The following is a 14,477-nucleotide window of genomic DNA, read 5'->3' as shown; positions in this document are numbered from 1 at the left end:
TGGTCCTCATAGTGACGGTCACAAACGTTTAGGAATTGCACCAACCTGTGTGTGAACTATATAGATACGTGAAACGTTCTCATTTTTTTTTAATTTAATAATGTAAATTGTATATATGAATGAATGAAATTATGATCCACAAAGACGAAGGTAGCATACGTATTAAAAGACATTGTCATATATGTGGTAAAATTTGCATTGTAAGTTTGTTATATGGCTGAGTTTACAGGAAACTTTTGAATTATTTTTTTTTTAAATTCACAAATTCACAAATGCTTAATTTCCACAAGAGAACACATTGGATTATTTTCATTTTGTAATATTTTTATTTTTTTTCCTAACGATAATTCCCTTGGTTACTCTTATAATCACATGTGTTTCTACATTGTAAAATTATGAAAGTAAGATGTAAACTTACAAAAACACGACCCTTGCATTTTAACGGTATCAACGCAATGGGGAACTCGTGTTCGTGTTTTCATGTTCAATATATAACGGCGTCACTTCAGTCAATATAAAGTTCTCAATTTTTTATACAAATTTGATCACAGTTGCCTCTTTTCTGTTTCCGCGAATCGTATGAGCAAATATAATCGGAAAGTTGGGACTCGCCTGTTTATCTTGAAATGTTTATACATGTACACAGTCACGTTTATTTGAATTAATTATTTGAGCTGTGATTCAGTATTAAACTTATTCTAATAACAGCTTCGTATTGTCATTATTTCACTACTGGTATGACTTGCGTGTAATTTTAAGCGCAATGAATCTTAGATATTAAGTTGATAACTACATGCACTCAAGCTGATGACTGATCTTGCTGAAAAAGCTATCTCCAGGGCAATGTAGTTATAACAGGTGATATGCTCGTCGATATAAATTCAGCCGAGAAAGTCCATAGAAGTTTTCATTATTTTTCCAGTATTTTTCTCTTTTGCAATAACAGCTAGCTCTGTACCGTTATAATGTAATGTGACACTTATATAGTTATCACGTCTGTTTATGGTACTTACACTAACCACTAATGATCCTAACTTGAAACAGGAATCTTCAGTCACAAATTTAGGATTTTCGGACGTCGACGCAAATACTTCTAAAATAGCCATAGTTTCGCCTTCGACTGGGTCGTAAAACCTTTCTTTCATGGGTTTTCCTAATTCAGCTCTTTCACCAACTTTGAGGTGTATGTCAAAAATGTCATCACACAATGCTATCCCTCTCACGATATCCTTTTTACTTTCAGGGTGTTCCCCTGGGACAAAGGGAATCGTTATTCCTATGCCATAAGTATATTTGCAGATACGCGATTTTATAAATTGGGGTTCGTGTCCAAATATAACAGCGCCTTTCAGAACACTTAGGGAACAGTCTTCCGGATTAATGATGCACATATCCGGAAAGGTTCGTCGCATAGCTTCTTTCACAACAGTTGATTCGGAGTATCCACCAACCAGTAGAATTGTCTTTATTCCAGACAAATTTGGTTTATCCAATAAGTTTTGAATATGAGATATAGTACTGTATAAGGAATCGTTGAATAGCGAATTGAATACTTCTGGGTGAACAAGCAGTTTGTCCCTTTTGGCTTCTATCACATTTTTCATAGTTGAGACCTGTAAGTATTCAGACAATGTTTGGTTACTAGCGTCGTGGAACAGTTCGATGAGACAAGCCGGGATCTTAATCACAACAGACATAGTTTGATTAGGTTCGAAAGTCCTTTTCTTGATTTCAAAATCCATAAGTAGTTCCAACATCTCGTTAGGGTACTTCTTGTTTGCTTTCTCAATGATTTTTGGTCCAAATATTCTCATAAGAAGAATGTAAAATTCCCTATCGACTGTTATACCTCCCCAGCGTCCTCCAGTAGCCTGGTGTAACTCCTTTAATCGACCGTCCTGTTCTACTTCATGGACTGTCATATCAACAGTACCACCTAAACAAGAAAATATTTAACAATAGCCAGCAGTTAAACTGACGTTGTCTATAATAAAGCCAGAACAAAGTCGAGTTGGTTAATTACTCTATAATACCAAATGCTTAATTAGTGCATTACACCTTTGACTTGAAAAGGCAAAGACTGAGGACAAAGCAACTATCTTGTTATTTCTTTTTAAAACTTTATTAGATACAAGGATGCAAGATGACAGAGGCAGATTCCTTAGAACATTCAGTAACCGATTTAAAAACAAATTATACATTTATACATAAACAAAAAGGTGTTAGTGATTTTTCCTTTATGAAGGAGTAATCAAGGGAACCAAGGTTATAGCGGTAATCAAAAGAATGTAATCCAGGGACAAAGACCAGACATGGAAAACAGACATACACAACAAAGAACATAAAGTAACTAAAATCATACATACAAAGTAATAACAGTAAATGAGCAACTCGGATTCCACTAAAACCTGGGAGCATGGACCAGGTGCACCGGTAGGGTAAGCGTCCTCTGCTTTTCTAGAAACACCCGCCGAGTTGCTCATAAAAAGTCAAGTCCGGGGTAGACAAACGAGGAAAGGAAAACTATGGCCCGTTGAATTAATCAGTTTTCATGGTGCTGATGGATACACCATAATGATCCACGAGTTCATGATGACGACCATGAAACTTCTGTAGTGATGACTTCAATCTTGTAGCAACATAACCCTGTTCTAGAAGCCTATTTGTTAGAGTTCTAGCGCGATACAAAAAGTCTGCGTAGTTTCGGCAAGCTCTGGCATAACGTATGAGTTGTGATATGAGCACTCCATATGCAGGAGCCGAAGGGATGTTGCCATAGATGAAAGGAAAGTTGGCAATTCTGAATGAAAAGTTATCACGTTTGTCGTAAAGTTTGGTCAATAGTTTTCCTTTACCATCGATTTCTAAGTGAAGGTCAAGATATGAGGCTGACTTCACAGTGTCTGTAGTATCATTTATCTCAAATTCTTTTGGGTAGATGCTATGTATCAAATCCCCGAAATTAGGATTGTTTAAAGATAATACGTTATCTTATAGCGGAAACTGAGATTGAAGGATCTAGCCAAACGATATTCTTTCTTTCTGATCAGATCAGCTATAAAGTCAGCCTCATAAGAGTGAAGGAATAGGTCAGCATGTAAAGGAGCACAATTTGTTCCCATTGGAATGCCGACCGTTTGTTGAAAACTACATCCACCATACTGGACAAATATGTTGTCGATTAAAAATTCCAGCATTTTGTAAACGTCTTCCTCTGTATATTTGGAAGATGATTTGGAATTATTTCTTACAGAGTATGAGGAATCTCTACCAAGAACTATATATTTGTATCTAGGTTGTACCATCTTTTTTTAAAAATTTCGATGTATAATGTTTTTAAGTCGGTATTTTAACTGAGTATGGGGAATAGAAGTATACAGTGTTTAAAAATCATAGGTTTTAATGCTATTATATTCAGATAATAGTCTTGAACTGATTGCCTCCAAAAGATCTTTCGAATTTTTCAGGATCCACATTGAATTAATACCACTACGAGAGTAACAAGTGCTGTGGTAGGACTGCAGACCCTCTTTGACAGTTGTGAGTATAGAAGTTAAAAGTTTTGAAAGAGGTTTGGTGGTACATTTTGCAGATCCAGCTATGAAGCGTTGTTTGTATGGATTCTTGTGAAGTTTAGGAATCCAGTACATAGACGGTAAATCACAATCATCGTCCTTGGTAGAGAGACCAAAAGAGGATGGCACAGATATATGGTTTTTCACAATCTCTTCTTTGGAGAGTGTGGTAGCAGTATAATTCTTATCACTGCTATTATTTTCTACGTCTACCTCTGATAATAAACATTGGATTTGAAACGTTTTGCAGACAAACATATTTGTCATATATGGTAGACAATATTTTGCTACATTGGGGTCTTTGAAAACTGACGTAGCATTGGCACTCATTGACCTACTTAAAACTTCCATTCGTTTCAAAATTAAAGACCTCACGGCCTTTAACCACTCTGACAGAGAATCAATGTCTTCTTGTTCTCGTTTTATCCATTTTCTTGCACAGTCCTCGACGGCATCCATAAGAACTTTAAAGTTATAATTCTAATTTATGGAGCGTGGTTCGCGGTACTTGGGACCTTTGGAAAGGCTATTACGCAGAGATTCGTTTTCGATAATGGTTAAATCTCCCGTAACGGCGTGACCAGAAGAACCATATTTGAATGGAGAGGTTTTGCAAGAACAGTCGACACGTGATTCAATTTTTGTGGCTGTTCATTTGATCGTTTATTATGTTTAAAGATGGGGAAGAAACTCATATAAACTTAATGTGTGTGTCCTTTCATTTTTGCGAAACACAAAAACTTCAAGACAGCAGCAAAACGTTAACATCTTGCAAATATTGTCTGCTATAAGGTAGTGAATACAAAGCTATAACTAGTTTAGCTTATTTATACTTACCTCCGAGATCGGCCAAGAGGTATTTACTTCCTTTACCTATCTTCGGACGGTTCATTGCTTCTTGGACGGTCTTGCAATAAAGCGAAGCAACTTCCGGTTCCAGGGCAAGCGTAAGCTGTTCTTCTTTTATGCCCGCCTAAAATAAACAAAGTGCCAACTAGTTGTCTTCATACTGACACTAGAAAATGCATCAACATCTTATCATGTTTACTGACGATTTCATTAAGTAATTGATTTTTGGAGTTATCAATATCGTTAAGTTGTTAGCAAATATGTATTGTATTTGGTCTGGGTTCTGTAAATTGATTTAGTCTGGTTTGTTTGGCTTGGTTTTTGTTTTTGTTTTGTTTTGTTTTGTTTGTTTTGGCTTTTGGTTGTTTTTAGTTGTTCGGGTAGCACCTGTCTCATATTAAAAAATAGTTCTAAAGTCTTTTCAAACGAAAAAAAAGATCTTTTCCTGTTAGAATTGTCTTACAAGTTCAGCAGCTCTTCTCATAAACTGTTTTGCTTTGTCATCCCAGATGGCTGGAATGGTCAACACAAAGTGAATCATTTTCTGATCTAAGACGTACGTTTGGTCACCTCCCTGAAGTCTATCAAGCAAATGATTCTTAAGATACTTGATTACCAATCCAAATACATCAACAGCTTTCATCGATTTACCCTCGATGTCCCTCATTCTTGTGTTGTAATTCAGATCCTTAAAAATAATCATTTATTATACATTAAAAGCTGAAATTTCTTATGTTATATACTCATTACCATATAGATAGCAGTGATTTAGCGAATGATCTTTGTGTAAAAACAATCGAGATTTCACATTGATAAATAAATTTTGTAATTTCACTTTCGGACTTTCTCCCGCCACAACGTCACAAAACGACACGAATATCAAAAGATCTTCATATTCCCTACTTTGACTTTGTTTTTTTTTTAATTTTGAGAGAAGGAAAGTAATTGCAGCCCGACAGACTGGTTTACTGTCCAATTGGAGCAAAGGACAGCAGTACATTTCTAATTCCAATATCTGACCTATTGGAACTATGATAAGTATTTGGATACTTTAAAATAATTTATTTCAAACAATTTAGCTACTTATCGAAGTGAAAATAGTTACAATTTCATATAAAATGTTAAAATGTTCTTCCTGTCCCCAGTGAGACCGCCAACAAGGTTGTCGTGTGTTGGTGGGTTACGTCCTTTAAAAACTTGATTGCTAATATAGCTTGCATGAGGTTGTAGTGTGGATGAACGGAACTCCAACATCTTACATTGTAGGAGTACCCGTAAATATGAAAAACGATTATCCGCCGTTCACAAAATTCAAAATTAAAGTTGAAAATTGCGACGAATACTGAAGGAAATAGATATAATGAAAAGGATAATCAATTGATTATCGTGATTAGGATGATAGTTTGCCAAGAACATGAACGCATTTTAAAGATTTAACTCGCAAAACAAGTTCAGCACACTCGTTAAATCTAGGCGTTCTTCGGCACTCGTGATCATAGTTGGGTTATTCACTCTTTCCAATTAATTATCCTGATATCGACTGCTGATTCCGTCTCTGTTTTCGTGAGCAAGTCATTTGATAAAAATTCAAACTAAATACTATTCAGCATTTACTACATTCGTTTTTTTTTATATTAGAAATTCAATTGAATTTTTAATATTAAAAAAGGATTTTCATCATCATCATGGTTAAATTCCTCTTTTACATAAATTGATAAACAAACAAGACAATTTTACAAGTGAAACATGAATAGCATACGGAAATAATTAAACATTCTCAAATTATTCAAAAATAAATGATCCTCATGTGGTTAGCACATAAGTTGATGAAATAGAAGAATGAAATGAAATGCTGGAAGCCTAAGATGGTTTCTATATGTTCGGTTGTGGTTAAAAGAAGTTAAATAAGTAAATAAATACATAGATAAATAAATCAAAATAAGAATAGAGAAAAAATAATCAAAAATCAGTAATCAACTGTCAATAATTTCAAAATTATTCAAAAAAATAAGTCTAAAGTTTTCCTTAAAAATTGAGCACACAAGTTCGTAGTTTGCCAAGACCAAGAACGCATTTTAAAGATGTAACCCGTGCGTAAAACAGGTTCCGCACACTCGTTAAATCTAGGCGTTCTTCGGCACTCGTGATCATAGTTGGATTATTCACTCTTTCCAATTAATTATCCTGATATCGACTGCTGATTCCGTCTCTGTTTTCGTGAGCAAGTCATCGGATAAAAATTTACACTAAATACTATTCAGCATTTACTACATTCTTTTTTTTTAAATATTAGAAATTCAATTGAATTTTTAATTTTAAAAAAGGCTTTTGTGATATTAGAAATCAAATTTTGTAATATTAAAAAATGAATTTGTAATATTTAAAAAAAAATCATTTTTAACATAGAAAACACCTATTTTGTAATACTAAATAATTTTTTGATATGACAAAATCAATTTATTAGATATCAGAAAATATTTTTCTTGATATTAGAAATTCATTTTGTAATATTAAAAAAAATATTTTGTAATATTAAAAAATTATTTTGTAACACTACAAATTTCTAAATTAGTAAAATTATGAAATTTCACATATTATTGTAATAATACAGAGTGATCAAATATCTTTTGAAGCTTTATATTTGCACTAACAAAATAGAAAACACTAGAAGCCACAAGACTTTTTGCTTAAATAACCACTGACATTTGACAAGACAGCTTCCTGTTTAAGCTTAAATTCTTCAGGTATGATCATGAGTTTTTATTTTACAAGTATTATATGTCTCACTTGTATTTATGTTATATGTTTATAATAAATTATCGTGTAGTAAAATTGTAGATTATGCATGCGCGCGTGCAATTTGACAAGACCTACATTTTGAACACTGGGTATATGAAATACATACCTTGTTATTATAGAGAACAAGTTTGAACTTTTCGAAGTAATAGTAGTCACTTGACATCGAGTTCTCAACTAAACTTGCATACTTAATCTGGGCCTCGTATCCAAATGCTACGACATCTTTTTGTGAACCAATCAGAATTGCCGATGGAGCTTTTGCTGAAAGTCCGCTGTTATGAGCCCACATATTGGTTGATATTTTGAGCTTATCTGTTTTGTAGTCATGGAGTAAGGAAAATGCATATCCTGAAAATGTTGTCCCGACATCAAGTGCGGCAACAAGAACTCGATCGGATGGACGACGCTATAAGAAAAAAGTATCAAGGCTATATCATGTATTAACTCATATGTCTTGTGTAAATTTTAACGGGAACAAAAAGCGGGGCACGTGTATCAACAAAAAAAGTTTATTCGAGTTTCATTAGTATGGAGCTGAAATAATGCTTCGGGTTTTTATACCTACTTGCTCTAGCAGTACACTTTTTTTTAATTTGGTTTTTTTGTTTTGTTTGTTTGTTCGTTCGTTTTTTAGGAGAGTGATTGCGACTGTAGTCGAGTTTCAGTCACATTTTTTCAGCATGCTATTCCATTTCACATATGTATATTATTAGACGCCTACTTTATCTTTACTGGGCTCCTCCCATGACTTACTAAAGCTATGGCTGCCCTTGTTCTAAATTTTTAAATGGTTCTTATTCTTTGAAGTGGTGATAATACTATAAAACATTCAACAATCTCGAAATTCTTCACTAAAAGCAATCATGACAGAAGAAAAGAGAAACGCACAAAAAAAGAAGAAATAAATTTCCAGAACGTTTTAGGCATGATAAAAAAAAAACTTAGCAGCATTTATTATGACCTTACTAAGCCATGGATTATGCAAATGAAAGTTACAATGACAAGATCACCGCTTGAGCTATGCGATAAACATACCATGTAATTTTCTGGAACCATGACGCTGGGACGTTCTCGCTGTACCCCTCTTATTGTCTGGTGCCCATTGTTAATCTATCAATGAAAAGGTAATACTTCAAGAGCTACAAAAATTTTGGTGTCATTCAGAATACTTCGAAAAATACTAGTGTCCGAACTTTAGTACATATAAGATTTAAATTTTCACATAAGAAATTATAATTGAGAAACTAGTCCTCAGTTAAAGGATGAAGTGTAATTATTAAGTAATGATTAAGGATCAAGGATTAATTACTCACCCTTTGGACATTTTGTGTTCGAGACTGAGTTGCTGGGTCGTTTTCTTGGTAAGCTGGAGGAGCCGAAGGTACAGGAAACTGTCCTTCTAATGAAAGGTAAATACCTTCTTCACTGGGTTGTCTGTGTAGAGAACCAGCACCTGCAGACTGGTTATGTTGTACTGGATGAACAACGTACCGCTTGTCAAAAACAAAAACAGACATGAAAATGATGTACTTTTAAAAAGCTCTGTCTGGGCTCAGGTCGAGGGATATCTAACTTAAGAATGCATAGGGAAGATTTGAGGAAGTTATCAAATGCATGACACCGTGTCTAACCCCTATGGCAGGTTTTACGGTTCCAACGTCGAATTCACGTTTTTTGGTTTTTTTTTCTTGTTTGTTTTTTGTTTGTTTGTGTGTTTGTTTGTTTTTTAGGGGGTCTCATTTTAGCTTTTTCACATCAAAACGGTCTGTCATGTTCCTTAAATGCGCATCGGGTGCTCCTTTTGTTATCATTTAGTTTACAGAGTTTTCAAATTTCCCATAAATTCTCTCATTTTCACAAAAAAACACGGAATATTGATTTAACGCCGGGGTTGACGGTTTTGCATTCTCGCAACGATATTATTTTGATACCAAAGTAAGTACAATACAAAAATTTTGAACATAAAATTCCCGTGTATGATTTGTTCAAGCTCTTACTTTAGCAGTTGTCAGAAAATGAGTTTTGTGATCATTCGTTATTTTAATTATTCTGTAGCTTATTTTTTTCTTTCTTTAACAAGAATGTTATGATATGGTTAAATCTTGCCTATGCCTTTTATAATACAATGTACATATACTTCTGTTATACGATAGAGTCTTTTTTCTGTAATAAAGAAATTCACTAACATTACATCGCCCTGTGATTGTTACAGAGATCCTATATCCCATGTTCTATGTATACCCCAAATCACCAACATCATTCTATACCTCGTATCCTCATATATTCCAATATAAGTTCTTTTTTAAAAATGAAGTATATAGATACTAGGATTTTGTCGCAAATTTAAAGCCTGTATCGTGACTGAGGCTGAGAGGAACTAAGCAGAATTTAAGATTTTGCACAGTATTTTCCACGTCCTGAGACAAGTACACATTTTTGACATTATCACAGTTTTGTTTTTATCCTGCACTGAAAAAGTGACAAAAATGTTTTAATATAGGTGGAATTTGTCTTTCATTTATATTGTTGTCCAATAAACCCTTACAAGAACAATTATGAAAAAAATGAGGTTTCGTAACTTGTTTAATTTTGTAATTTAATATTATTAGTAACCAAAAATAAAACACACACACAAACAAACAAACGAAATTAAAAAAATCGGTTACTGTTAAAATGACTGTACATAATTTCATACTTTCAGCAATTATCGCCTTTATGTACATAAAGCAAGTGTCGCTTTGCGTGGATTTTTTCGCCACGCTCTTCATGCCCTTCAAACATGGCTGAGATTGGCAAAATCTGTTAAAAAAACGCTGAGAAACACCAAATTTTGTACAGTTTTTCACTCTTTTAACAATGGCAACATGCGTGTTGACTCTCGTCTTTTATATATTCTGTGTATAATTGTCAGTTCCAACTTGGGCAAAAGTATCTTGAGTCAAAAGATTCGTGGCCACATCCGTTCCATACAAGAACCATCTTTAAAATTGCGGACAACTTAAAGGTTAAAGGTTTTTTTTTTGTAAAATTAAGAAATAATTCATGGAGGGGGTAGATTTGTACTCATTTTAACATGGGTACGGCATATATATTCGATTATTTAACACCGAGCGACAGCGAAGTGTTAAATGGGAATATAAATGCCAAACCCATCTTCAAATTAGTACAAATCTACCCTCGGAAGGAATTATTTCTTTCCTAATATGACAAATACGGTAATTTTTGTGACAAAAATTTCCCCAGGCGTAGCCAAAATAACGGCTGTTCCGTTTAACCTCTCCACGTATGGAAGTTGTATTAATTAAGAAATAAATCACATATTATTGTTATTATTTACAATATTTGTATAGCGCATTATATAAAATTACAATTACTCTAAGCGCTTTACATACATAAAAAAAATATCACACAATTTTAACAATAATACGTAAATAATATAAATTAAACAAAAGAAGGTAAAAACAACTGAAACTCAATTGAAAATTCATAGAAAATTTATCCAAAGTAAAAATCTACATTTCCAAGTAAACCATCTATTGAATAAGTACCAGTATCAGTATAGTATTAGATAACCTCTTAGCCGTTACTTTCGTAAATCATCGCGTAAACATTTTTAAATGAGTGTTTTGTCTCGAAGCGACAGCGAAAGAAAAGAGACAATGCACAGGTGCTAACGGTGAAGTTGTACCGACATATACTGTTTGACGATATGAAGACGTCATATTAGAAGTTACATAAATGCGTACTTTTATTTCTAGAATAACGTCATGAATCTCGCCAAAAACATCTGATATTCAGTGTTTGCGACCATTTTACTATACTACTTCTACCCAGAAATCAGTTTTAATGAAATTTTCAAAAAATGCTTAAATTATGAGACCAAAATGGGTCCTTGCCAAACCTTCTCCTTTATCTATTTAATCTAAATAAGGTTGCACTATACAAATGGGATTGATCGAGGTGCACTGTATCGTGCACAAAACTGACCAGGTCTAAGTTTGTCAAAATTTAAAAATAAAAGGTGAAACTTGGTGGAAATTTTGATTGTGGATAGTACAGCATTCGTACATAAATAGATTCAATACTTGTAAAGGTTCAGAGGTGTAAAATGCATGTTTTAAGCTACCCGGAAAGATTCAGGTCCTCACCGTAATGGGTTCTCTTCCCAATACCATCTGTCTGTTGGCACGAGACCGCAATTAATTTTCAAGTGCATTTCAATATACACAGTTGAGCAGATTAAAAAAATTCCACAGACGCAAACTGAATAAAACTTCTCTGGCCTAAAGATATGTACAAACAGGATTTTATATATAAATTGTAGAAAATTTTACCATCATTTTCTGAAATTAATACATATAACTCGGAGATGGGGTAAACTTGACAAATGAACTGAGTTATACGTCCTAAATTTTAACCTTCTTCCACTGAACCAAATCACAACTTTTAGTCAGAATTGATTAATGAAAAAAAATCCCATGTAATTTTAACCTATTTTCTACCAATTAGAGGCAAAACTTCAGCAAATAAGTTTCCAGTAATAAAAAATATGACTACCAAAGTTGGAGCGATACAACGAAAACCAAGGGGAATTACTTGTGTTCTCGTACCTGTTTTTCAAAAATGCAAAATTTCTCACGAACTTTATGAATTATAATCATGAACAAATGAGCAGAAAAAGGTACACACACATTTTTATTACATTACCATGACTACAGATTTTCTTGGCTATATAGAAAATAAATTCCATCTTTTTTCATGGATCTTCATAATGTAAGGTTTTGAAAAATATATACTTTTTACAGAAAAAAATTGTTGGACTTGCTTGTTTAAGTTTCTCAATTTAGCTTTATTTCCACAAATTGTTATAAAGCTATCTGCAGTGACCTATTTATATGGTGGAATCTAATGCTGGTATCAAAATGATACCGTTGCGAATGCAAAACCGTCAAACCCGGCGTTAAATCAGAATTCCGTGTTTTTACGAAAATGAGAGCATTTAGTTTGGGAAATTTGAGAACTCTGCAGATTAAATGGTTACAAAAGGAGTGCCCTGTATGCATTTATGGGTTATTTATGCGGAATAAGATACTGTTATATGATTATTGTAGATATTTTGTATCATTATTGAAGGTTTGTTTCATTGGGTGGTGTAGAGGTTTTCTAACTGATTTAAGGTGAAATTGAAAGATTGTTTAGTGAATGTAAATATGGCATTTGCAATCTTGTTTACACGTATCTTTACTGTAGCTTTGTGTGTGGTGAAGGTGCAGATTGGCGTTTGTTTTCCTGTTTGTTGCACGTAACTTACCGTTGACGGGTCATTTCGTGGAGGTAGCGGTGGTGGTCGATTTACTGGTCTTGAATCCCCTTCCAAACAATTCCCCATCATTAGTGAAGTCGTTAATCTAATGAATAATCATACCACCGGTAAAAACGTGTTTAAAAGATCAATAAGATTCTCAATATTAGAAATTTATATCGGAAAAATACTGAGGCATCATAATTGGAAGTGCAATGCATCAAAATTCAAGTAAATAGAAAAACAACAACCATGACTGGCATCAAGTGCTCCGGAATGGTTATCATGTGCTTTTCCGCCAATGACACCTGTTGAAATTCGGTAAGCGTGAAGTTTAGGTGATCGTCAAATTTTGCAGTATTCTAACTAAATTTTTTCCGTCCCATCTTACTCCGTCACGAAATGATCGTGAACTGATCATTTTACAGTTTGATGGGGCAAATTTAGACTGTGAGATAGAAACCAGGAATTGCGATGACGACCATAAAGCTCGTGTACATGTAAAGATGAAATCAACAGGGGATTGTTTTAGAAGCTTATTTGGCAGTATCCTTGTTCTACAAAAAAAGTCTGTGTTAATAGCACATGCACAATAGTAACGGCTCAACTTGTGAAATGTATACTTTGAAGAATGGAGGTTTTGTTTATTGCCACTAATTAAAGAGAATTTTACAATTGGAAAGTCAAAATCATCTCGCTTGTCATAAAGTTTCAAAATAGTTATATACCTTTTATGGCAATTTAAGTTATACAATTTTTATTTTTGCAGACGATGCCTCGTAGACCATGATAATTTACTCAGAAGCTCAGGTAATATGGTATCTGTTTCAGACCATATTACCATTTATATAAATGTCCAAATGGTTCATGGAATAAAAGTAGTAGAAATAATATTAGTAGTGGTAGTATTTTTTAATAATACCATCATTGTCATCATCATTGTCAATACCATTACTATTCTTACTACTACTACTACTATTATTATTATTATTATTATTATTATTATTATTATTGCTGCAATAACTAATTTAGTCATTGCAAACTAAAGATCTGTACTTACCGACTACATGTACTTCCTAGTTGGTACGATAACAAGTAAATATTCGATAAAATACTTCAGATTTTTATCTTGATATTTTATGTATCTATCTAGTATTGTACATACTTTTTATCAGTGCATTACACCTTCACTATTTACATGAATTTATCAAATTGTCAATACTGCAGTTTTTATTGATCTTTATTAATACCTTTTAAAGGACAGAGGCATGTCTTACAAGTACGTAAAGGGTTCACGCACTCCATTGGTTCTTTTATTTCATTAATGGGGGTTATCTTTCTCAAGTAAGAAATATTTTGAAATGAGGTTTTATGACCTGGCAAAGCGGAAAGCTAATGTGTTTATCGAGGACTTTATTTTTTATATATATTTTACTTACATATAATAGATACCTTCGAAAGTTTATTTAACTCGGTTTCGTACACTAAAAAGTACATTTTTTAAAACGAAAGTTAAAACAGAGAATGTGATTACGAGATAATAACCAAATCAAACTGTAAAAAAAACAGTCAAAGGCTCATTAAATTAAGGGAGAAATTTCCCACATCTACAGTCTGGTACCTGAAACGACAAATATACCGGTTCAGCGAAATGGGCATCACGTCTGCCCACTTTATTTTGCTTTGTTTTGCTTGTGTCCATGTTTAAAAAATCGTTTAATTCGTGTGTTCTGTAATTAAATCTGCTGATTGTAATCTCTTAAAAATAGTAAGAAAAATTAAGAACACATGCTGAACATTTTGAAAATGATTGTTTTAGGATTTATCAATTAATTTCGACATTACTGTAACGGTATGACTTATTGCATATGATAATAGAAGATGTGGTATGATTGCCAATGAGACAGTCATCCACCAAATGCCAAGCAACAATTTTGATGCATCTTATTTCC

The 14,477-nt window shown here is 33.5% G+C and overlaps 1 protein-coding gene across 1 annotated transcript; it reads right to left on the bottom strand.

Annotated features, from left to right (window-relative positions):
* Positions 1–134: 134 nt before the first annotated feature.
* LOC148604470 (heat shock 70 kDa protein 12A-like) lies at positions 135–13,716 on the bottom strand. Its single transcript, XM_088548915.1, has 8 exons — positions 13,586–13,716; positions 12,535–12,631; positions 8,537–8,716; positions 8,259–8,333; positions 7,330–7,629; positions 4,888–5,112; positions 4,413–4,548; positions 135–1,936 (listed from the first exon to the last, which is right to left on the bottom strand). The coding sequence occupies exons 2-8, from the start codon at positions 12,613–12,615 to the stop codon at positions 882–884; spliced, it is 2,052 nt and encodes a 683-aa protein (XP_088405041.1). The 5' UTR covers positions 12,616–12,631; positions 13,586–13,716; the 3' UTR covers positions 135–881.
* Between the last annotated feature and the right edge of the window lie 761 nt (positions 13,717–14,477).

Source organism: Perna viridis, chromosome 10 (assembly GCF_037379345.1).
Source record: "Perna viridis isolate PV_CMFRI_1.1 ecotype Kerala chromosome 10, ASM3737934v1, whole genome shotgun sequence".
Taxonomy (NCBI): Eukaryota; Metazoa; Mollusca; class Bivalvia; order Mytilida; family Mytilidae; genus Perna; species Perna viridis.
The sequence above is the reverse complement of the archived record's forward strand: the minus strand, read 5'-3'. Positions and strand labels throughout refer to the sequence as shown.

Coding starts and splice junctions, on each gene's coding strand:
- LOC148604470 (XM_088548915.1), bottom strand. CDS start 12,615: ATGATGGGGAATTGTTTGGAAGGGGATTCAAGACCAGTAAATCGACCA. Junction 8,334..8,536: donor GAACACAAAATGTCCAAAGG/GTGAGTAATTAA, acceptor TTTCATTGATAG/ATTAACAATGGGCACCAGAC. Junction 7,630..8,258: donor TGGTTCCAGAAAATTACATG/GTATGTTTATCG, acceptor TTTTTCTTATAG/CGTCGTCCATCCGATCGAGT.